General features: G+C 37.9%; 1 protein-coding gene across 3 annotated transcripts in view; it reads right to left on the bottom strand.

Moving 5' to 3' along the window:
* Positions 1 to 24,000, bottom strand: part of akap1b (A kinase (PRKA) anchor protein 1b) — a 43,361-nt gene that overhangs the window by 8,537 nt on the left and 10,824 nt on the right. For all 3 annotated transcript variants that reach the window (XM_077722156.1, XM_077722157.1, XM_077722155.1), the window contains exons 3-10: positions 21,259 to 21,383; positions 17,966 to 18,092; positions 17,432 to 17,559; positions 13,343 to 13,520; positions 11,858 to 12,008; positions 7,605 to 7,672; positions 7,438 to 7,511; positions 4,762 to 4,827 (exon numbers count right to left, since the gene is read on the bottom strand). In XM_077722156.1, the coding sequence (XP_077578282.1) occupies positions 4,762 to 4,827; positions 7,438 to 7,511; positions 7,605 to 7,672; positions 11,858 to 12,008; positions 13,343 to 13,520; positions 17,432 to 17,559; positions 17,966 to 18,092; positions 21,259 to 21,383 (917 nt within the window). The remainder of the gene's footprint in view (positions 1 to 4,761; positions 4,828 to 7,437; positions 7,512 to 7,604; positions 7,673 to 11,857; positions 12,009 to 13,342; positions 13,521 to 17,431; positions 17,560 to 17,965; positions 18,093 to 21,258; positions 21,384 to 24,000) is intronic.

The following is a 24,000-nucleotide window of genomic DNA, read 5'->3' as shown; positions in this document are numbered from 1 at the left end:
CCACACGTCAACATCAATGCTGATATGGTGGGTGCCTATCTTCCAGCCGAAGTGATACACAAAGAGAACTGAGAGGCTGGTAACAATTTTTTTTAACAGACGTTCTGTACTATAAGATGTTTGGATAATGATTATTATAAATTATTTTTACGATCATGTGAGAAATGTGCATATTAATATTTAATATCATATGTATATGAAACACAAAAATGAGAGAAAGCGATAAGAAAATTATTTATTGCTAAAAGTGAATAACATGCAAAAACATTTCTTATTCGTTTCAGGTGCAATAGGTGTAAATATGTAGCTAATGTTAGGCAACAGACAAAGCACACAAACACAAAAAAATATTTCAAATTATGAATTAAAAACAACTCAGCATTAAATTAAACTTCAAAGGAGTAACAGTCAATCTTGTCGTTCAGTACAGAGAGGCCATGTCAAGGAGTCGTCACTTTCAATATTATAGCGATGCAGAGCTGCCAACCTCCGTCAACCTCCGTCAACCCCATTTCAGGAGTACCCGTGTCCCATTTTAGTAGTTTTATTCTTTTATCAGGGATGAATGTGATTTGCGCAAAAATCTATATAAAATGTAAACAAAAATAACATACCATATTTACTTGCATATAATCCGCACAGCGAAATGTTGCACCCTTAAAATTGTTGAATTTTACTATTTCACGCGAATAAGGTATCCCCTGACTCAATTTTCACCCTCATATTAATGGTTTTAATAGGGAGTACGAATGTGTTACTTTGAAGGGAAAATCTTGAGAAAAATCATCGCACGTGGTATTTCTGAGATACTGTATGAATCAAAAGCATATTATTAGGGTCAATGGCATAAGCAAGTTGATATGCCGTCTTTGTAAATCCAACATATCAAATTATTCAATTGGAAAAAAGAAATAAATCTATCTTAATGAGAACCTGATGCTTTTTAATGACAAAAATTACATTTTCATACTTATAAATTTCCTGTTGTCCATTGTTTTCATTAAAAGGCAGGTTAGTATATATTTTATTTCTCATTCAGAAACCTAGGGCAGCTCGGGGTCCTTAAGTTTTCATGTTGTGCTGTTTAGGCACTTAGGCGGACAGCTTGGTGTCCTATAGTTGTAGTCAGAGTTGAAGTTCTTTCGCATGGAATACAGCAAACATTTTCAGCTGAGTTTTCAATGTTCGTTTAAAAGTTGACTGTTTAGCGATCGCGGAAAAGAATGCCATGCACTGTGAATTCATATAAAAGGAGCGGTCTGTTTTCGTCTCACTCTCTGACCTGAGTATCTGTGTAGATGAGGTTTCCCAGCGCTATTAACGAACACCGTAAGGCTAAGCTAATTCGCCTATAGTTTCATCTGTTTATCTTTTCTTTACTTTGAAATAAATGACCGAAACACCCGCATTGTCTTGCATTATGGTGTTTCGTCTGTCACCTTGCAGTTTCTTGCATGTCGTCTATTTATGCGCATATAAGCCGCAGCCTCTATTCCAGGGGTGGCCAACCCGCGGCCCCCGAGCCGCATGCGGCTCTTTGCTCGGTTTCATGCGGCTCTTACGTCCATATCAAAGTTTGTATTTGTGTTTTATTTTTATTTGCGTGTGCGCTTCGCTTGAGTTCAATACGGTATTTTCGTCCAATGCGCATGTGCTTGGGATGAAAATACCTCAAAGTTTCCCAGTAGGAGCAATGTCATTTGAGTAAACGTTTTTAACAGAGTGGGAGAGCTCCCGTGAACCAGAAGCGACAACGAACGGCGTCGTGCACACAAAAAGTATCCCAAAGATCGAGCGTCGGCTGAAAAAGCCACACCCCCTGCGAGGCAGACCAAGGCGAGAGTGCTCAGCCGGGAGCAGCCAATAGGAGAGCGAGGTGTACACCCACGTGGTGGGCGCGCTAGTTAAAAGCCATTCATAATAAATGACAGCTCACAAGGAGCGAATGTTGCGCAAAAATAGGCTCTGATTTTATGACAGAAGTCCCACTAAGTAACATGCATAGTAAAAGAAAAACGCTATTGTGAATTATTATATTTTTGTTTGTGGACTTGGTTGAACTGAGAGTTTGTCTGCGTGAGACAGTGCACACAATGTTCATTGTTGATAATGACTGGCCTGTGCTGTTAGTACTGTAGGAGTCAATTTATGTCATTACTATGCTGGTGTGTGACATTTACAATAAATCTGGCTGAGCAAAGGTATGTGTGTGATGTGGCTCTTTGCGGTAACAGTAAAAAATGTGGCTCTTGGTCTCTGACTGGTTGGCCACCCCTGCTCTATTCAGTCATTTTTGCCTGACAAATGCGGCTCAAATACAAGTAAATACGGTAGGACAATTTAAATCAAACTGTTATTACTATGTTTGTACATTCATTTAAATTGTGTTTCATTGAACTAATGAAAAAGTACAGCATGATGAAAATATGTATAAAAAGTGAACTAAGTATAATTTGTTCGCAAATTCATATTTCCAAAACATTAAAACGTTTTTTCAGCTGGTCCTTAACCCGTACTTGCATGTTGTGCAACACCGGTCCTTTTGAAATGGCTTCAACATATCTTGTCTTGTTTCATCCAATTTGCCAATTTCATGTGTACGCGTACGTGTACGCGTACATGCACGACCATTTCTCAAAGATATCCATAAATTCCCATTTAAGGTTTGCCACAAGCCTCCGGGGGGCCATACTAAGTGTGGAAGAAGGTGCTCTGGTCAGATGAAACAAATCAAACGTTTGGGCCACAATGCAAAAAAATGTTTGGTGTGAAAGCAACCCAGATCTTCACCCTGAACATACCATTTTCATGGTTTGGGCCAGCTTTTCTTCAGCAGGCACAAGGATAAAAATGGATGGGAAGATGAATGGAGCTAAATCCCGGACCATTCTGAAAGAAAACCCATTTTAGTCTGCAAAAGACCTGAAACTTGGGCAGTTATTTATCTTCCAACAGGACAATGATCCAAAACATAAAACCAAATCTGCAATGGAATGGTTCACAAATGAACTTATTCAGGTGTGAGAATGGGCAAGTCAAAGTCCAGACGTGAATCCAATCAAGAATCTATGGGGAGAGCTGAAGATTGCTGTTCACAAAAACTCTCCATGAGTTGAGTTTTGACTTTTTTAATAAAGGGACAATACATATTAACGAACATATACATACTCATGTTGATGAACATACATATGGAAAAATGTAAGATTAAAGCCAAAGCCTAATTTCCATCTTTAGTCTCTTGTACAGGTTGAAGATAAAGTCAATGAAGCAATAAAGGACAAAAGACTAGAAACCAGCATAGAAACAATGAGACATGCACAATTAGCACAATTCAAGGCAGGGTTGTGATCACAATGTTGTTCATCCAACAGACATGCTTTAAGATGACTGTCTAAGAGGTTGAGAGACGGGAATTCACATCTGGTAATCCATCTAAACATCAGTAAGCAAGGACTTCAGTCTCTGGATGTGCAAAACAGAGAGACATACCCAAAGCAACTTACAGCTATAATTGCAGCATTGAGAACATGCTGAACTACGCTGTGTCAGTATGGCAGTGAAGCTGACTGGAAAAGACTGCAGACTGTGAGTAACACAGCTCAAAAGATCACCAGCTGTCCCCTACCTCTCCTGTCCACCTTCTACAACTCCCAATGCCCAAGAAGGGCAAAGAGCATTATAAAAGGCAATCCACATCCTAGCTACACCTTTTTAACCTGATGCACTCTGGCAGGCGCAACCAGACCATACCAGCCAAAACAAACTAACTCAGACAGTTTCTTCAATTGAGTCGTCACCACACTCAACTTGAGTTTTGTTTTGTTTTTCTTTCCACGATAATGCACTCGTGACGGAAAAAACAAATTTAAATGTACTTGGATTAATATGTACAGACACACTCAAACATACTTTTAACGGAACGTTACACAAAACTGAATTCTAATTTAGTTTTATATTTTTATACCTTCTGTCCGGGTTAGCGGTTTGCCACGCCTACACCCTCACGTTCGCTATCGATGGGCTGTTTGCTGTTGTAATCCCTTCAAAATATTCCGAAAATGATGCACACAAATGTCCTCACAATAGGATAACGCACGACCACTGGCCAACGAGAAGTAGTCTTGAATGAGCGATCGCGGGAGCTAACAGGCTATGGTAGGAATAACAGCCTACCCATGTATTGATTGTGGGTAATGACGTTTTATTCTGAAAACGGGTGCCATTTGCTATCAGTGTTGTGTGTACGAATATACTTCATTACCCAGAAAGCCCTCATTTTGACCGCGCATGTGCGTTGTGCATTTTCTGGTCCATGCGTAGGAGAAACTATACTGAATAAATCGTTCAGTGCTCGTAGATATCCGTTATACACAAACGAGATGCGGCAAAAAAGACAGTGCGCTACAATGATGAACAGCCTCTCGTCATGGCCACCTGGCTTTCTTGTATCTCAATTTTTTTCTGGTATCTAGGGCAAATTATTTGATCGAACTTTTCATCGTATCTCGAGCATCTCGTAAGTAGAGCTGCTCGTAGGTCGACGTACCACAGTATATATTAAATAAATTATGAAATATCTAGCTTTCACAAAACTTGAGGTAAAGTTGTGACTTGAATGTGTTTTACAATGATGCCATATGCCTAAAAAAAAGCTGTGAATCCTCTCACAATTAAAATTTCTTGGCCAAATTTTATGTGCAATTGCCTTCAATCACTTGTCTACCCAAATCGATTAAAAACAAGCACATTGTAGCATCTTACCTTCTCTCCCACCATGTTCCACAGATGAACTAATGGGAGGCCCGTGTTGTTGTCATAGTTTGAGACCTTTCAAATACAAAAGACATATTGGCACTTAGTGAAAGTCAATTTACCCAGAAAGGTGTATAGTAAAGCATGAATTATTTTGGGAAATATTGTGGGTAACAGGATTTCAATGGGACTTTTCCAGTGAAAGAATAGAAAATCTGAATAACATTTTGAGTCCCATCAAAAGAGTCCTGCAGGATGGGAGTCAATACTGAATTGATCCCATGATTGGGACGATACAGGAATAAGAACCAATGTGAGTGAGTGGGCAGGGGCACATAAATGATTTTCACCCATGTTAAAAAAAACACAACCTCTGTGGGGTAGACCTGCCAACTGGCTTAGTAATTGTTTGTTCATATCGAACCATGTGGCCAAACTGGTTTTACAAGTGTTTGTTAAGACAGTGGAATGTAGGATAGGCCAACGAGCTGGCCTTGCAATTGTTTGTTCGCACCACGAATTGTAAGATAGCTAACTAGCTGGGCTTGCAATTGTTTGTTCGTCTGACGAAGTGTAACGTAGGCTGGCTAACAGGTTTTGCATTGTTTCCTTGTATTGTGGAATGTGGCCAACTCGCTTTGGAACTTTGTTCGAAACGTGCAATATAAGATAGGCTGCGGCAGTTTGTGTGAGCTATAAAAATATTGTGTTTGCATACAAATTAAAACTGCTAATGTCTAACCATGTTAGCCCAAAGTTTTGTTTACATGAACTCTGTCCTACATCACTATCTTAGAAATATTACCATGCGGTCTATATAAAGACTGACCTAGTGTTCATTCAGAGAGAATTGCGAGGAAGACGGGCTGTGAGAGGTTCATAGCTGTCGGAGCATTCTCCAACCATCCTGCAGTCCGGTAATAAACCAATTTTCTATTTAAATTGATCTCACTCTTTCTTAACCTGCTCCTGAAGTTGTATTTTTAGACCTATCACCTCTTTCTCAAGCAAACCGGTAAAGCTCTTCCTATTTCATCACAGACTAAAGACAAAACTAAATTCTATTTTAGTTTGACACTTTGATACCTTTCTTCTCCAAGGTTGGCTCTTTTTGCCACGCCTCCCCACTGACTTTCAGTCAATATCGAGGGTTGAGTTTGTATTCCCTTCAAAATATTAGGTAAATGTTGCACACAAATGTCTTTACAATAGGATAACGCACAACCACTTGCCAACGAGAAGTAGTATATAGGCCATTCGGGGAAGGAAAAAACACAGACAAATGCCACCCTCTGCCCAGTGCTCGCGGAGACATTACAAAGAGGGAGTTGGGACCAAAGACATTATACGAGGTTGTTGCGGGGAGAGAGACTGTGCCCATGATTTTCTTATGAGCCGCATCTCGCATCCCCTGTCTGCTCATATATCAAATTTTGTCTCGTTTCTCCAGATAAACATTTGCCAGAAATTTTACAATCTATCCATCTCTCCCTCTCTACCTATCTTTCCATTCCCCCTTCTATAGCTATCTATCCCTCTCTTTCTCTCTACCTATCTATCTATCTCTCCCACTTTACTTATTGGACAAATCCAAGATGGAGCCGTCATGCGAAAGCCAGTGGCAGTAGCTCTGTCCACCCTTATTTGTTTTTCGTGTTTTACAGCCCTTCTATCTTTTTTGAAAAATATATTTTAATATTTCTTAATACATTCCTTTTTACTTTACTTTGTACTTTATACTTTTTACTTCAATGTTTTTACAACTGTCTTTGTTCTGTTAGCCTGGCTTCTTTCTGGTATTTATTTTTTATGGATCCACCCTGAATTACAGCGAGCACTTAAGAGTGCTAAAGAATTACATATCAGAGCATGCACCGTGCATTATTTCTACCGGGGAAATTGAGTCAGGGGCTGCTTACCGTAGTTGCCGTTCAATATTAATCCATATTTAAAGCGGACCGGATATTAAACAAACGCACGGTCAGCTCTTAGGGGCACCTTATAGTGCGGAAAATACGTGATGTTATGTAGGGTCACAAAAGTGTAGCGAACCCAACATGTCAGGTCTCTCTACTCCGTCCTTACCCGCTACCGTCCGTCTCAAAAAGTAAGATCTCCATACAATACTGTACACAATAAACTGTTTTTATTGCAGATCATAACCACTACATAGGAACAGTAATCCCTCGACATAAGATTGCCCCGACATACGAGCAATTAGAGATGGGAGTAAAATTCCGCGCAAATATTTATCTTGAGATACGAGCCAAATTTTGATATAGGAGCATAGAGCGGATGCGAGAGATTGCTCATAAGAACATGATGGGCACTGTCTTTCTTCCCGCAACTCCCTCGTGTTATGTCTCTACGAGCACTGAACGGAGCGTTTAATTTTTTCCAGTGTTTTTTATCCCGTTAGTCAGTGCAGAACGGCGGAGCTTTCTCGCTAATACGAGAGGAGTTTACTACACGTTGGCAAGTCGTGATGCGTTATCCTATTGTCAGGACATTTGTGTGCATCCCTTTTGGAATATTTTGAAGGGAAGACAAAAGCAAACAACCATCAATAGGTTGCATCTGAATGTCAGGGTGGAAGGGCGAATAGAGCCAACCAGGAGAAGGTATAAAAATTGAAAACTAAATTAGAATCAAGTTTAGTGTAATATTATTGTTTCATCGCCTTACTTGAGCAAGCAACGCCATTCCTCTTGTCATCTCTTCCAATGCTGTTGTGGCTTCAGATGAAAACTGATCCTCTCCTGATATATATCATACAGTCCATAAACATTAGAAAATCAATGCAATTTGTTGCTAAATACATTAGATATGAATTAAGTTGTGTGTCAGTTTACCTGGGAGGGGAGAGAAGTTGTCAAGTAATACTTCAGCCCCTTGAAACGGTAATGTTACAAAATCAGACCTAGAAAAAACAGATTGAACGTTGTCACAAACAACTTAATTTGTGTGCAAGCGTTGCAACAACAAGCAGAGTTCATATCCTGATAATGACCCTGCAGCCCAGAAACAATGTTTAATTAGGCCAGCTTCCTGCTGTAGAGCTTTTTGTTTCAAATCTCTGAACAAACAATTACTTTCCTCCTTATTCAAATATAAAATTAACTATGTTACTTTATTTTATTAATTGATGTCTTCCTTGTATTGTTTTATAATTATATTAGTAGTATAATTATTAATGAACCTAACAAAAAGGAAGTTTGCTTCATTGGTTCATATTAATTCAATTAGTTGTCACTTTTGAACAAGAAATACAACGAAAAAAAATCAAAGTAGAATTTGGTTTTATTCCAAAATCAAGGCTACTCCGTTTGGCTAGTACGAGCCCGTTTAACTAGGTTTAGACAGCAGCGCACTAGGTAAAATGGCTGCCCGGGACTCGGGTAACTTGGCTGTGCCCCAAGTGAGCAGAGATGGACGGGAATGAGTTTTATAGATACGCAAGTTTTTTTTTAAACTTTATTCATAGACGTCAAAATAAATTTAATTTTGAGTTTTTTCTGTTCATCTTTTCTCTATTTTGAAATAAATTACTATCGGCCGCATTCACTTGCGTCATGATGCAACAGTGCCAATTTGTCTTGACGTCATCGGTTCATGGCGGCGTCAACTTGCAATTTTTTTGCATGTATTGTTTTGATGCACATAAGCCGTACCCTCGATTCAGACGTCATTTTTCTGTCCAACAAAAGCGGCTTATATGCGAGTCAATACGGTACCCATTTTGGGGATTCATATCAAGCGGATGGGAACTATTTTTACTGGGTTCACAGTATTTAAAGTAGTTACATTTTTAAATTTATACATTAGTGGTATCTTCAGATATGATCTTAACGCGTTGCGGGACTGAACTCTTATGTCGATTTACTCGGATCTCAAATCAACATTTCCCATAGAAATTAACTGAAGAGAAATGGAAGGGAAAAAGTAAAACATTAAAAAAAACAGGATATTACAATGGGAAAAAAATGCATTGGTTAATTCACCATCTACTAGCAGAGTACAGCGGTGAAATCATGAAGAAGCCTCTTGCACCGGCCACCTGGCTGTATGTTCGTATATAAAAATTGGACTCATATCTCAAAGGTAAGTATTTGGGCGGAATTTTACTCGTACCTTAAATTCCTCGTATGTCTGGGCACTCGTATGTCGAGGTATTACTGTATTTGTATATATACATTGCAGCATTTTACATGCTTATAGCAGTAATATTTAATTCATACACATACATAATTGTACTTGTGTACTTGTATTTCTGTATGGGCGCAAAAACATGTATTGCAGTAGTTATAATGGGCGTGTTTTTACTTTGCGGTTTTTCGTTTATCGCGCCCATGTCTGGTCTACATTAACCGCGGTATTCGAGGGATTACTGTATGATTTTAAAATGCATTTTGATGAACTTGACTAATTTCTAGCCGGATTAACAATTTTTCGATTTCCGTAATATTTTCTTCAAATGCAAAAAAATTGAATAATTTCGGTATAACAATTAAAGAAAGGCTTCCGGTGTGAATTCATTACGTAGTTCGACAATCACTGTGGCGACCCCCTGAACTGATAATCTGAAGGGGGATCTAGAATAATGGAAAATTATGTTCTTTATGGCATTCTCCGGTAAACCAAATGTATGAGTACGACGCGCACCCGTGTGTAACGTGCACACAAAAAATTGTGACCCAAAAAAAAAATACTATACATTTTTTTCAGTTTTTCATAGTTCAAACCAAGCATTGCAACAGTAACTGGCAAATACTGAACACGTCACCATTACAAAAAAATGAAACAAACTACTACCAATATGAACACCATTAACAAAAGGATTTTACGATTTTAAATACTTAGTCTAATTCATCATCAAAATTTTTTAAAAAATTCAAGTCCGATTCATCATAGGGTTGGGAGTTGCATGCGGCTAATGCTGCCCCCTAGTGGCTCCCTGGAGATTTTTAAAAAATATTTGAAAATAGGGGAGACGAATATATTTTTTGTTTTAACATGGTTTTGGTAGGAGGACAAACATTACACAACCATTTAAAATATTTTCCAATTCTATAAGAATATGTAGAATAAATATGAAATTCAATATTTCTGTGCACCAAGATCTGAGTCATAGCCGACAGTCAAAACCCATCTGCAGTGTGGCAAGCTAGACAGATCACGGTTGTAGACAAACCGGTGACTGTGTGATGTGTCATGGATCCCAAGGGGAAAAGAGAAAAATAACTGAGGATTCAATGTTTATTTGACTGAATCTTTTGCATTCATTGTCAATGCACAAGGATTTCTTAAATGTTATTTAGCTAGAAGTTGTTAACGAAAAGAGTCACGTGCAAGGACATTTCCAGGTAAGGCATATTACATTTGCATCTAAGTACCCAGTTGAGAAAGAGAAAAAGTGTATTGTAAATTGTATTGTGGAGAACATAGATTTGTGGATTTTATCGCCAACTTGGCCACTACCGTTCACAGATGAGGAAAAGGGACGTTATGCACTTTCCATTTTGTTGTTTTGTTGCATCCTACAAATAAAAAGGACAAACAAAATTTGATTTCTTTATTACATTTCTTTGATTTGATCAAAACAATGAGACGCAATTCAGTAATCTTGTAATGAAGTTAAACTAGAGGCGGCATTGTACAACAGAGCAGTTACATGGTGTGTCGATCTCACTGCAGGGAAAATACCGTATTTTTTGTCGCAGTATCAATAACGAGTGCTATTTCTATATTTTACTCACACAAAGGACACCATTCTTTTAGACGCAGCCAGGCATGGCATGGCATGGATAGATATATATATATATATATATATATATATATATATATATATATATATATATATATATATATATATATATATATATATATATATATATATATATATATATATATGCTGAGCTGATCGTCATGCTGTGTTGATGTGAATGTATACAGGCCACAATCCATTCGCAAATAGCGGGAGACAGATGAAAAATGGAAGTCAGGGCACAGTTTCTTCAGTGCTGAAATGGGTGGTAATTAGTGTAGAATAAGCAAAAATTCCCTGAAGAATGACGAGACGAGTAATAAAAAGAGCCGAGAAGTACGTTGTGCCTTTTGTTCAGATTACATTTCACACTGTGCATAGAAAGACTACGCCCTCTTCCGACATTGTATAGATTTTGAATCTCATCCATCATCTTCTGCTTTATCCGAAGTCGGGTCACAGGGTCGGCAGCTTCAGTAGGGAAACCCAAACTTCTCTCTCCTCAGACACTTCATTCAGCTCTTCAGGGAGGACCCAAAGGAGTTCCCGAGCTAGCTCTGTGACATAGCCTCCCAACCGTGTCCTAGATCAACCTTGTGGCCGCCTCCTGGTGGGACGTGCCCAGAAGTGTACAGGGAGCATCCTGATCAAATGCCCAAGCCAACTCATCAGTCTCCTCTGGATCCGGAGGAGCAGCGGCTCTACTATGACCCTCTCCAGGATGACCAAACTTCTCATCTTATCCCCGGGTAGCGGGCTGACATCGTTGCACTTATTCGCAAATAGAGCAAAGAAAACTGCGCTTTGCCGGTGAAAAAGTCCCCTACGCAGCCGTTATAATGGGAGACGTATAACCTGTCTCTGTCCGCCAGATGGTGTGCGAGAGCCCATTCTACCGGAGTCCAAAGAAGGTAAATTTATATCCTCCTTCTCAGGGGATATAATCTATCTTCTATCACAAAAGTCAGCTATCTCCAAATCTCCAAGTGTTTGGCAAGTTTAAAGTGGAACGTAACATTTAAAAAGTTGCTCCAAAGAAACGTTAGTGGGGCAGGCGCTCACTCGAGTCCGCCCAGGGAGCACTATACTCGGATAGGCTCCACAGCTTGCCCCGCCGACAGTGGCCGGTGCTCACACTTATAAAATGTAACTCAAGAAAAAATGGAATGAATGGTTTGGTGAATCTGATGATGTTGATAAATCCGGCTTTGAAAAATGTTATATTATGATGAATAAGACATTGAGGATTTAAAATTGTAAAATCCATTTGAGAATTATGTTCATACTGGTAATTTGTTTAACCCAGACCACTTAAAAAGAACCACTTGCATAAAGCCTTACCTTATTTGTCGTAATGAGTCGATCTTAACTCGGTCATACCCGCCATAATCGACGTATCTTATTTCCACTTCATCTGATTCATTGTAAAAGGTGATGACCTGAGCTCTCCACCAGGCCCCTTCAACAGCTGGAGCAGCACATATCACACCAACTATATTACAATAAAAAGACCATGTATCAGAAGTGCAACAGTTTCTAAACAAAACTACAAGTTAATGCTATGTTTTAGGGTTTTTGAAACAGCACGGGCAGGGGGGAAAGCGTTACCCCAATCATTACATCTATCTGAATCAAGAGTGAACAAGTTGAAAAAGTTTCCACAGGGTCCCCGATTGTCACTGCAAACCCTGATAAAGCCATTTTTGTTTGTCTGATAATTACAGTGTAAAATTGTTTAAAAAGGCATGTTTTTTTTAATTCATTTCATTTACTAAGCTCTTGTGTTGAGCAGTAAGCACAAACGAACACAATAGCTGAAACTGAAGGTGTATTCACACATGGAAGCATCATAATTTGCTTTCTTTGTTCAAAATCAAAATACAATGGATCCTGTTTGTTTCGGTATGGTTCCTGTTCACACTGCAGTCCTTGCAATTGTACCAGGACTTGGCAAACCAAAAATGTCCAAACATCATTCAATAAATGGACAAAACTGTTTAGGCGGGGTAGAACGGAAGTAAGAATTCATGGATCTGTGATGCCTAACAAAGAACATTTTCATAATGCCTGTGGCTAAGGAACCGTTACATGCAAGCTGGTGTGATTTCAGATCTGGTTTGCACCACGCTTCAGACACAAACCGAGACTACCACCCCGTGAAAATATCAGATCCGCAGTTTGACCCACACCAGAGTTCTCTGGTTTGTATAGTGTTTCAAACCAGCCCAAAAGGTGCGCACCACAAACTTTTTCTAACTAAACAGCTCATGCTTAAATATACACAAATAAATGAGCAGTTCAAGTTAGACCAGGGGTGGGCAAACTTTTCGGCACGGGGGCCACATTGACTTTAAAAATATGACAGATGGGCCGGGTCAGCACAAGATACGATACATATAAAAAAGTGCATCCGTTAACAGTACATATGAAACATGAACAGGAAAAAAAGGACAAAACTATTAACATACTCATCACTAAAAGTAAAAACTTAAAGTAAAAAGTATAAAGTACAAAGCAAAGTAAAAAGGAATGTATTAAGAAATATTAAAATGTCATTTAAAAAAAAGATAGAGGGGCTGTAAAACATGAAAAACAAAGAGTGGACAGAGCTACTGCCACTGGCTTCCGCGTGACGGCGCCATCTTGGGGATTAAAATAATAAATAAATAAATAATAACATTATTTGGACAACGTCGGCGGGCCGGATTAAAACGCCTCGCGGGCCAGATGTGGTCCGCGGGCCGTAGTTTGCCCAAGTCTGAGTTAGACTGTCTGAGCATCATTACAACCACTGGACAGGACTCTTTTTAGAAAAGATTATCTTACCTTCAGCTGGAGAAGGAAGGCTCGGGGTGCCTGGCTGAGAGTAGCACAAGAACATCTGCTGGTCAAGACTTCTTAGAGCATGGTATGTAGGATGGGTGTGCTGCTGGACAAATACGTGCCCAGCAGATACAATATTCACCACAATCACTTCAACCGTCACACCACTAGGCAGCAGAAGCTAAATAATAAATGACAATGTTTTAGGAGAGACATTAACAAACACGTGCAATTGGACCTGCCGCGATACAATTTAGTGGGCAATAAATTGTCATACATTTTGCAGATATTCAATGGTCAATCTATTTAAAAAATGTAAACACTAGTGTGAGTTTTTAATAAACCTCCATTTCAAATGCAATGAATGGCATTTCTTAAATAAAACAAACTAGTATATTAAAAAATAATTTGGAAATATCTAATCAATGCATAAAATGTCATTTAAAAGCTAGTTTAGAGTTGAATATGAAATATGTTAAAAAAGTCATTTTGGTTCTATGTTGAGTAGAGCCCAACAAAAGTATTGATTTGCACATATTACCAAGTTTGAAGCCAAATTCTTACATTTTTTGCGAGATTCTTCAGTCTCCTGAAAGCTTCCTGTTTGTAGAATCTGAACAATGTTGAAGTAACTGCACACATCTACATTTCTTTAGAACATTACTTGCTCTCATTTTGAAATGTTCCACGGAAGTGCGTGCTTAGCCACTAACGTAGCTTTACACTGTGTGCAAGAAGTGGACTTTTCTTCTCGCACACGGCATGCCCGTTGTACATTCCTATTTTATGTTGCTTACGAATGCTCATTTCATGCGTCACCTAGTATCCGTAGAGATTGCGTTTTGAAGAATACTACAATTTCAAAACAAGCTAATGTGTTTAGTACATTGTGTTTATCATTAGTAGTCCTCAATTATGCCTAAGGTAGATTTGGTGTTTTTAAGTTTAGATGTCTGAACTTGTTTTGATGACCAATAAACTTCTATTCACGGAACTGTTGTTGTATATGCATTCAAAGGGCCGTTAATAGAAGTTCATTGGTCATCAAAACAAGTTTAAACACACGTGTGCCAAGAGCACACGCAGAGACTCGGCGCAGCCGTGAAAATTACCGGTTGTATCTTTATTCACCGTGCGATAATTGGATTTATTGCATATTGCAAAACACGCCAAGACCAAGGATGTTTTGGCTGTTATGTGGTCAGCCACAATATATTAAACCATCACAAAACTAAGTTTAGAAAATTTAATTAAGGTCTACTGAAGTCAAGTCTTGAATGTACAGTTCTGGAATTAACAAGGCTTGGATGTGGCGAATAAAGATGAATGTAGCATTCGAAAAAAATGTGACAGTCGCACAGTGGGGCAAACAAGTATTTAGTCAACCACCAATTGTCAAAGTTATTCTACTTGAAAAGATTACAGGCCTGTAATTGTCAATATGGGTAAACCTCAACCATGAGATAGAATGTGGGGAAAAAAACCCCTCAAAATAACAGTTTGATTTTTAAAGAATGTATTGCAAATCATGCTGGAAAATAAGTATTTGGTCAATACCAAAAGTATATCTCAATATTTGTTATGTACCCTTTGTTGGCAATAACAGAGGCCAAACATTTTCTTAACTCTTGACAAGCTTTTTACACACTGTTGCTGGCATTTTGTCCCATTCCTCAATGCAGATCTCCTCTAGAGCAGTGATGTTTTGGGGCGGTCGTTGGGCAACACGTACTTCCAACTCCCTCCACAGATTTTTTTAGGGGGGTTAGATCTGGTCCACTCCAGGACCTTGAAATCTTCTAAAGAAGATACTCCTTTGTTGCTCTGGTATGGTGTGCTTCGGATGTAATTCAGTATTCTTTCTCCTCCAAACACGAGAAACTGTGTTTCTACCATAAAGTTTTATTTTGGTTTCATCTGACCATAACATATTCTCCCAGTCTTCTTCTGGACCATCCAAATCCTCTCTAGCGAACTGCATATAGGCCTGGAAGTTTAATGGCTTCAGAGTGGGGACACGTCAGGCAGTGCAGGATTTGATTCTCTGGCGACATACATTATGTTACTGATTGTAGCCTTTGTTACTGTCTCTGTTGGTCATTCACTAGGTCTTTCTGTGTGGTTATGGGATTTTTGTTCACCGTTCTTGTTATCATTTTGACGCCACGGGACTGGTTACTACCAGGGTTTCTGCCGAAATTTCTCGTCCGTTGCCCCTTCCCTGACTGACCTGATAAGTCCCTCCGTGCCATTTGTATGGTAAACTGAGTGCCAGTCTGCATTCGAGAACTGTAAGGCTCTCCTTTGCAGTGCCCCAGTCCTCCGGGCTCCTGATTTTTCTTCACCGTTCTCTATGAAGTCGATGCGAGCGGTCTTGGTGCGGGCGCGGTATTGACCCAGCAGGACCCAGATGGTTTAGTCCATCTTGTTGCGTACTCCTCTAAGAAGTTTAATGCTAGTCAAAAGCGGTATTCTACAATTGAACAGGAGACGCTTGCTCTGCGATTAGCGCTCCAATTCTTTGATGTTTATGTAGGATCTACTTCAAATCCAGTCGTGGTGTACACCGACCACAATCCGTTAGTCTTTCTTGATAAAATGTTTAAAAAAATATAAATTGAGTGTTCATTACAAAAGAGCCACAGAAAATGGTATAACTGATGTCATGTCTCGGGTTTAGGAGGAGAGTTTTATCAGGATTGTGTTGGTTGATTGAGGCAGGTTGGTGGTTGAATTTCGTTAACAGATACTCTTGAGGAGGGAGGTGTTACGGCTGTCAGCCTGGACACACTATGTAGGAGGCGTGTTGTCTATTTTCCTCTACAGGTACATGGAGCTGTGGCTCCACCCCTGTGACAAAGCCCTGTCCAGGCCCACGCAGCTGTGACTACTTCCCCATAATTCCTCCTCCAATCAAGATTCACTTCCTGTCCTTATTTAAACCCTTTTTATTTGTCACTTCAGCCTCACTTGGTTTCTCTTGATTCCTGACTTTGACTCCCTTGGCTGCCGGTGATTGTAACCGCTTTCCTTAGAATGCACATGGTTTAGTGCAAAGTAAAGTTTGATTGTCCCAGCTTCATCTGGTATGTGAATACGTTACTCCTTTTTATATTTAGTATTTATGTTGGCAAAGTTAGATTTTGGGTTGCATAGGGGGACTTCAGATAAGTTTAGACACCCCAAGGTATACATATAGTGCATTTAGACACGTAGATATTCCCCTGTCTAGACTTTGATTACATCAGTTCTGACAGTGGCACCCTTCAGCGTTATTTTCTGTATTTTGTGGGTGTTCATTTGGACACCTGTCTGGGAGGGTGTTTTTTACCGTGTTTATTTGAGAGTGCCACTTTAATATATTGTGCTTCCCCTATGCTATCCTGTAGTCTATGTTTTTGTGGATTTTGTCGTAAATAAAATATCACTGAAGGCTACTTGCATTGTTTGTCTGGTCTCATCATTGAATGAACCTGTCTGCTGTGGTAGTGCGACTCCCTGGTATATCTTACCCCAGGGGGAGTCGTAACAATAGGTAATAAGTTAATAAATAAATAACTGTGTTGCAGATCTCTCTCTCTCTCTCTCTCTCTCTCTCTCGATATATATATATATATATATATATATATATATATATATATATATATATATATATATATATATATATATATATATATATATATATATATATATATATATATATATATATATATATATATATATATATATATATATATATATATATATATATATATATATATATATATATATATATATATATATATATATATATATATATATATATATATATATATATATATATATATATATATATATATATATATATATATATATATATATATATATATATATATATATATACACATATATATATATATATATATATATATATACATATACATATACATATACATACATACATACATACATACATACATACATACATATACATATATTTCTATATTTTTTTGAGATGGGACTTTTTAAAAATAAAATCACCCAAAACCTCACAATAAGACAGTCATGTCCACAGGTAAAATGCTATTTACAAAACCAATTTTTCAGTCTTACCCATGAAGTCATTGGAAGCGATGGCAATGTGAGTGGGGTTGGCGCAGGTGCATAAAGGTTGGTTAAATCAATCTCCTTAAACTTCTTCCCAATCAGAGACAGGGCCTTGTCAACTTGCTGTTGAATACCTGTGATATCAAATTACGATATTTTTTTCTAATTTAATGGATAAAAAATGGCCTTATACTCAGGTGCAACTTGTTATGTTTGTACCCACCAACAACCACGAAAAATGCATTCTAGTCCTACCCTCTTCTACCAGAGTTGGTAAAGTTTTCATGTGATATTAAATGATGTTTTCTGTGTTAATGTTATTATAAGGGATGTTTGTTGTTGCATTCTCATGAAAAAGTTTCCCCAAAAATGTGGACGTCAGTGCTTTCTTCCTTTTCAAATGTGCATTTTGGGGCTGGTGTGACAAAGACTATGATGCAACTTACTATAGCCCGATAAATACAGCAATGCTAGATTCCTCCGGGTAGTTAGTTTGCTCCTTAAACTATTGAATAAGATGTGATTGATCCAACAACTCACCCTCTATGTGACAGATTTGGAACTCCTGTGTATATGGAAGGCTTGAGATGTATATCTTTGCACCAGAGGTCTGTTTCAAAAAACTTACATATCTTCCTTGCTTCCCAATTAATCGACCAACCAGAAGCTGAAACAAAAATGGAAAGAATGCACATAATTCACATTTGTGCTTGAGCCTATCCCAGCCGACAATGGGCAACTGGCTGGGGACAACCTGAATTGCAGGGGGAAAGGGAGTCACTCATACCTAGGGGAAATTTAAAGTGTTCAACTAGCCTACCATATATGTTTTTGGGATGTGGGAGAAAAATTGATTTCCAGGAAGACACTCTTTTAAAGCTTAATGGGCTTTTGATTCATACAGTACCTCAGAAAAAACATGTGCGACTTTTCTTCAGATTTTCCTTCAAACATTTGTTCTCACTATTAAAACCATGAATATGAAGGTGAAAATTGTGACTCAGGGGGGCAGTTATATGCAAGATGTTATATAATTCAACAATTTTAAGGAAATTTTAAGGGAGCAGAATATACTTCCTCGATCGAACTGGAGAATACTGTGGGACATATTAGAATTACTAGTGTGATTTAACTTCTATTGAATAAGCTTTCACTTTTAACAATCTATTACCAATACTCACGTAACGCAACATCAGGAACTGCCATTTAAAATCATGGGGACGCACAGTGCACCTTAAGATGGGCGATAACACGATAACGAAAATTATTATGAAATATTTTTTTATGATAACAGTCATACCTTGAGATACGAGCTCAATGCATTCAGGGACTGAGCTCGTATATCAAATCGACAAACGTTTCCCAGAGAAATTACTTAAATCCAAGTTAATTTGTTCCCACCCCCTGAAAAAAACAAAAAACAGGATATTACAATAAAACATTTTTATTGGTTGCAATTCACCATCTACTAACAGAGTAACAAATAACTAGTGGTTAGGATGTTTAATAATAAAATGAGACATTTAACAACGCAGACTTTGTGGATAGGAGAGATAGAGACTTGGCGGATGCACTCGTAACGTAAAATAAACTTTACATTTAACTTAAATTAACTAAATTTAAACCCTGTGCAATAACCAAGGCAAAGAGGTTAATGTATTTCACAGCGGCTTTGAAGGCCAAATTCCTGCTTCTCTATACGTATTGGCAAGCCAGCTCTATCCCACGTACACCACTCACGTTTTTCCATCATTTCGTGCTCAATATCGATTGCCAACATACGCCTTTTCTTCTCACTACCCAGTGTTTTCCTTAATTCTGCACTGACTAACACAAAAAAAAGAACACGGAAAAATATGCAACGCTCCCCCCAGTCCTCGTAGAGACGCGGCAAGAAAGACCGTGTGCTGAAATCCGTGACTGGACATTTCGCCAACGAACATTTGGTCGATAGATGTTTGGTCCCCAGACGTTTCGTCGAACGGATGTTTTGTCGAACGGACATTTGGTCACTGGATTCGCTCGCTCTCAAAATTATAATCATGTGAGAGAGTAATGTTGAAAGCGACCAACCAGGTAATCTCTCACTCTAAAAATTATAATCATGAGTGAGAGAGAACTGTCCATCGACCAAACGTCCGAGGACCAAATGTTCATTGACTATACGTCCGTCGACAAAATGTTCAGGTACCGCTGAAATTAAAGGCAGCTTCTTGCGTCTGCTCTTATCTCAAAATTTGCCTCTTATCTCAAGGAAAATATTTGCTCGGAATTTTACACATCTCAAATTCCTCATGTTGGGGCACTCGAATGTCAAGGTATTAGTGTATTAAATACTTTCTATAAAAATTTGATAATTTCAAACTGCAATTAGGCCACCTGACCACCACAGAGAGAAGGCGCTGTTGCAAGATAAACTCTAGATCCAGACAAATGCTCAGGAGAAGACGAAACGTGTTTTTGGCGTGTTAGTAATAGAGGCTAACACAGAGCATGAACGCAAAAGCACAAATAACACCACCAAAATGAGCAATTCTGAGATGCAGTACAAGACATCCAATAAACTAAAAGATCCAAGTAAATTCTCCCTAGCATTGTCTAACTTTTTATTTTAATGCATTATAAGTAAGTGCTCTGTCAGCACATCCCAATAGTCAAGGCTGATCGAAGGTCTTACGGACGACTGTTAAAATAGAAACCTTGATACCTGGGTAATGTGTATGCTATTATTGCACACAAAGAAAACCACGTGTACCGCCATGTTACTTCCTTTTTGATTTTTTTCTACGGGCAAATAAAACCCTCCTTTTCTGAACACAGACAGGAAATGATTGTACATTTGTGATTATGAATTAAAACAAATTCTGCTTTGATTTTTTTAGTTTTTTTTTTTTCGAAATTGACAACTATTGCAGTAGTGTTCCCTCGGTTATCGCGGTTAATGGGGACTGGGACCACTCGCGATAAGTGAATTTCCGCGAAGTAGGGACCCCTTCAAAAATGCTTAATTTGAATTTAATAAAAAATATATATAATTTTTTTTATTTTTATTTTTTTATATTTTTTTAACACCCCCTGTATTCAGTACACCAAGTAGAATACGGGTAGAGATGGTGAAATTCATTTGATAACAAAAAAAACCCCTGTAAAATATGTTTTCTCAATGTAATTTGTATTTTCTATTTTTTCCCAAAAAAAACCCACGAAGCAGTGAATCCCCGGTGGCTGAAACGCGAAGTAGCGAGGGAAAACTAATATGAACCATAAAAAAAGAGATATTTTAACATTTAAAGCATTATGGCCGCCACCACAACTTAAAATAAAATTTTCTACCAGAAGTGTATGCCATTAAAAAGAATCGAGTTTTCATCAAGATACTTTCCAAGTTACTTTTCAAATTGAATCATTTGATATTTTGCATTTAAAAAGACAGGCATATTACCTTATTATATTGACCCTAATAGTATGCTTTTGATTCCTACGGTATCTCAGAAATACCACGATGATTTTTCTTGAGATTTTCCCTTCAAAGTAACATATTTCTACTCCCTGTTAACACCATAAATATGGAGGTGAAAATTGTGCATCCAAGGGTGGCTTATACGCGAGAACTAGTAAAATTCACCAATTTTCAGGCAATTTTCAGGGTGCAACTTATGCGCGCAGGCACCAAATGTGTGAGCATATACGGTACTTAAAATACATAAAGCCCTAGAACACACGGTATGGCTCTTGCAGAATCAAATTTCTAGTATTTGCATTTTTTTATAGCTCTTTTGATGAAAAAGGCTCCGCACCCCTGCTCTGTATGGTTAAACGTTATGATGGCTCACCTTTGGCACTTCAATCTCCCAGATGACAAGCTCCGAGTTTGAGGGGGAAGCAAACTTACTATGACCTTCTCTTGCATTCATAGTACAGCCACTGTCCACAGAGTCCATACTGTTCACATCCGAACCTAAACATTTAAGACGTACAGTCATTACAGTCGTCAGCAGCACAAAAAACTTTCAATCAGTTGATTAACAATACATACAGATGACATAATCCCCTATTTTAGCGATCAGATGTTTTTACAGAATGCTAGTTCCAGACGAACATTCAGAAGAAAGTTGGGAACAAACTGCAATTTTTGTTTAGCATGGTTAGATATCAAGCTGCTAACAGAGATTATGTAAGCAAAAACACTAACACAGCAAAACTGAGCAATTATGGGACATAGGACAATGCCGAGCTGACACACTAAAAGATTCAAGTGAGGTCTCTTTGTCGTTTACTTTATTTTTATTTTTTTAAATGCCTCTTAAATCCATGTGTTCAAAGCCTTATTGATACTTTTCTTGACCCATTTTAACACACTGTCCTCATTTAAAAGGATGTAATTATCTTCTTACTTGATAAGTTTTCCCATTTTATGCGAATACTATGAAAATGTTGCAAATCTGAAACTTATTAACCCGTGTTAATATGAATTAAGTCCATTTGACTTATTTTAGTGGCCACGCGATGTAAATTCACATGGTTTCTTTTGTGAGGCTGAAAATGCAACACAAATGCACAAACTTTTGGTTCATACATTTAAAAAAAAGATGACAGAAAAAGGGTAACGTAGTTACTTTCATAATTGAATAACGAGGAAATAAATAAAGTTCACCCATACTAAAGTCATAAAAGAACCAAACTTGAGATGAATTTTGTGACAAAGTAGTATCTGTTCCATTCACTCTATCAGAGAAGTATCAGAGTTGTATAAATACAATGGTACCTCGTCATACGATCGACCACCTCGTGATATGACATGCTCGTGGACAACGAAAATGGCGATCGAATAATTCGCCCGAGATACGATCAACATTTTGAGATGCGACCATGCCAGGTGGCCATGGCAATATTTTTGCGTCTCTTTCATGCATAAAATATATCTACGAGCGCTGGGCGGAATTAACATTTCCCCACCCGTTTTCATACGATCGTAATCCGTTCCGAGACTGAGATAGTATGACGAGCATATTGTAACTTTAGATATTTCCCATTGAAATGAATTGATAACAAATTAATTTGTTCCAATCCTCTGAAAAAACACCAAAAACAGGATATTGGATTGGAAAAAAGATTTTGGATGGGTAACTTTATTCATCCTCAATTCGGGAAATTTCGTGATCGAAGTAGCAAGAGGGTAAGGATGCAGAAATAGGAAAGGCATTTTGGACATAAACAGATAGGTAATAAGTTAATAAATAAATAATTAAATATATAAATAAGTAGCCATGTCGTTGTTATATATATCTATCTATATATCTCTCTCTCTCTATATCTATCTCTCTCTCTATATCTATCTCTCTCTCTATATCTATCTCTCTCTCTATATCTATCTCTCTCTCTATATCTATCTCTCTCTCTATATCTATCTCTCTCTCTATATCTATCTCTCTCTCTATATCTATCTCTCTCTCTATATCTATCTCTCTCTCTATATCTATCTCTCTCTCTATATCTATCTCTCTCTCTATATCTATCTCTCTCTCTATATCTATCTCTCTCTCTATATCTATCTCTCTCTCTATATCTATCTCTCTCTCTATATCTATCTCTCTCTCTATATCTATCTCTCTCTCTATATCTATCTCTCTCTCTATATCTATCTCTCTCTCTATATCTATCTCTCTCTCTATATCTATCTCTCTCTCTATATCTATCTCTCTCTCTATATCTATCTCTCTCTCTATATCTATCTCTCTCTCTATATCTATCTCTCTCTCTATATCTATCTCTCTCTCTATATCTATCTCTCTCTCTATATCTATCTCTCTCTCTATATCTATCTCTCTCTCTATATCTATCTCTCTCTCTATATCTATCTCTCTCTCTATATCTATCTCTCTCTCTATATCTATCTCTCTCTCTATATCTATCTCTCTCTCTATATCTATCTCTCTCTCTATATCTATCTCTCTCTCTATATCTATCTCTCTCTCTATATCTATCTCTCTCTCTATATCTATCTCTCTCTCTATATCTATCTCTCTCTCTATATCTATCTCTCTCTCTATATCTATCTCTCTCTCTATATCTATCTCTCTCTCTATATCTATCTCTCTCTCTATATCTATCTCTCTCTCTATATCTATCTCTCTCTCTATATCTATCTCTCTCTCTATATCTATCTCTCTCTCTATATCTATCTCTCTCTCTATATCTATCTCTCTCTCTATATCTATCTCTCTCTCTATATCTATCTCTCTCTCTATATCTATCTCTCTCTCTATATCTATCTCTCTCTCTATATCTATCTCTCTCTCTATATCTATCTCTCTCTCTATATCTATCTCTCTCTCTATATCTATCTCTCTCTCTATATCTATCTCTCTCTCTATATCTATCTCTCTCTCTATATCTATCTCTCTCTCTATATCTATCTCTCTCTCTATATCTATCTCTCTCTCTATATCTATCTCTCTCTCTATATCTATCTCTCTCTCTATATCTATCTCTCTCTCTATATCTATCTCTCTCTCTATATCTATCTCTCTCTCTATATCTATCTCTCTCTCTATATCTATCTCTCTCTCTATATC

This window comes from Stigmatopora nigra, chromosome 8, assembly GCF_051989575.1.
Source record: "Stigmatopora nigra isolate UIUO_SnigA chromosome 8, RoL_Snig_1.1, whole genome shotgun sequence".
Lineage (NCBI taxonomy): Eukaryota > Metazoa > Chordata > Actinopteri > Syngnathiformes > Syngnathidae > Stigmatopora > Stigmatopora nigra.
The sequence above is the reverse complement of the archived record's forward strand: the minus strand, read 5'-3'. Positions and strand labels throughout refer to the sequence as shown.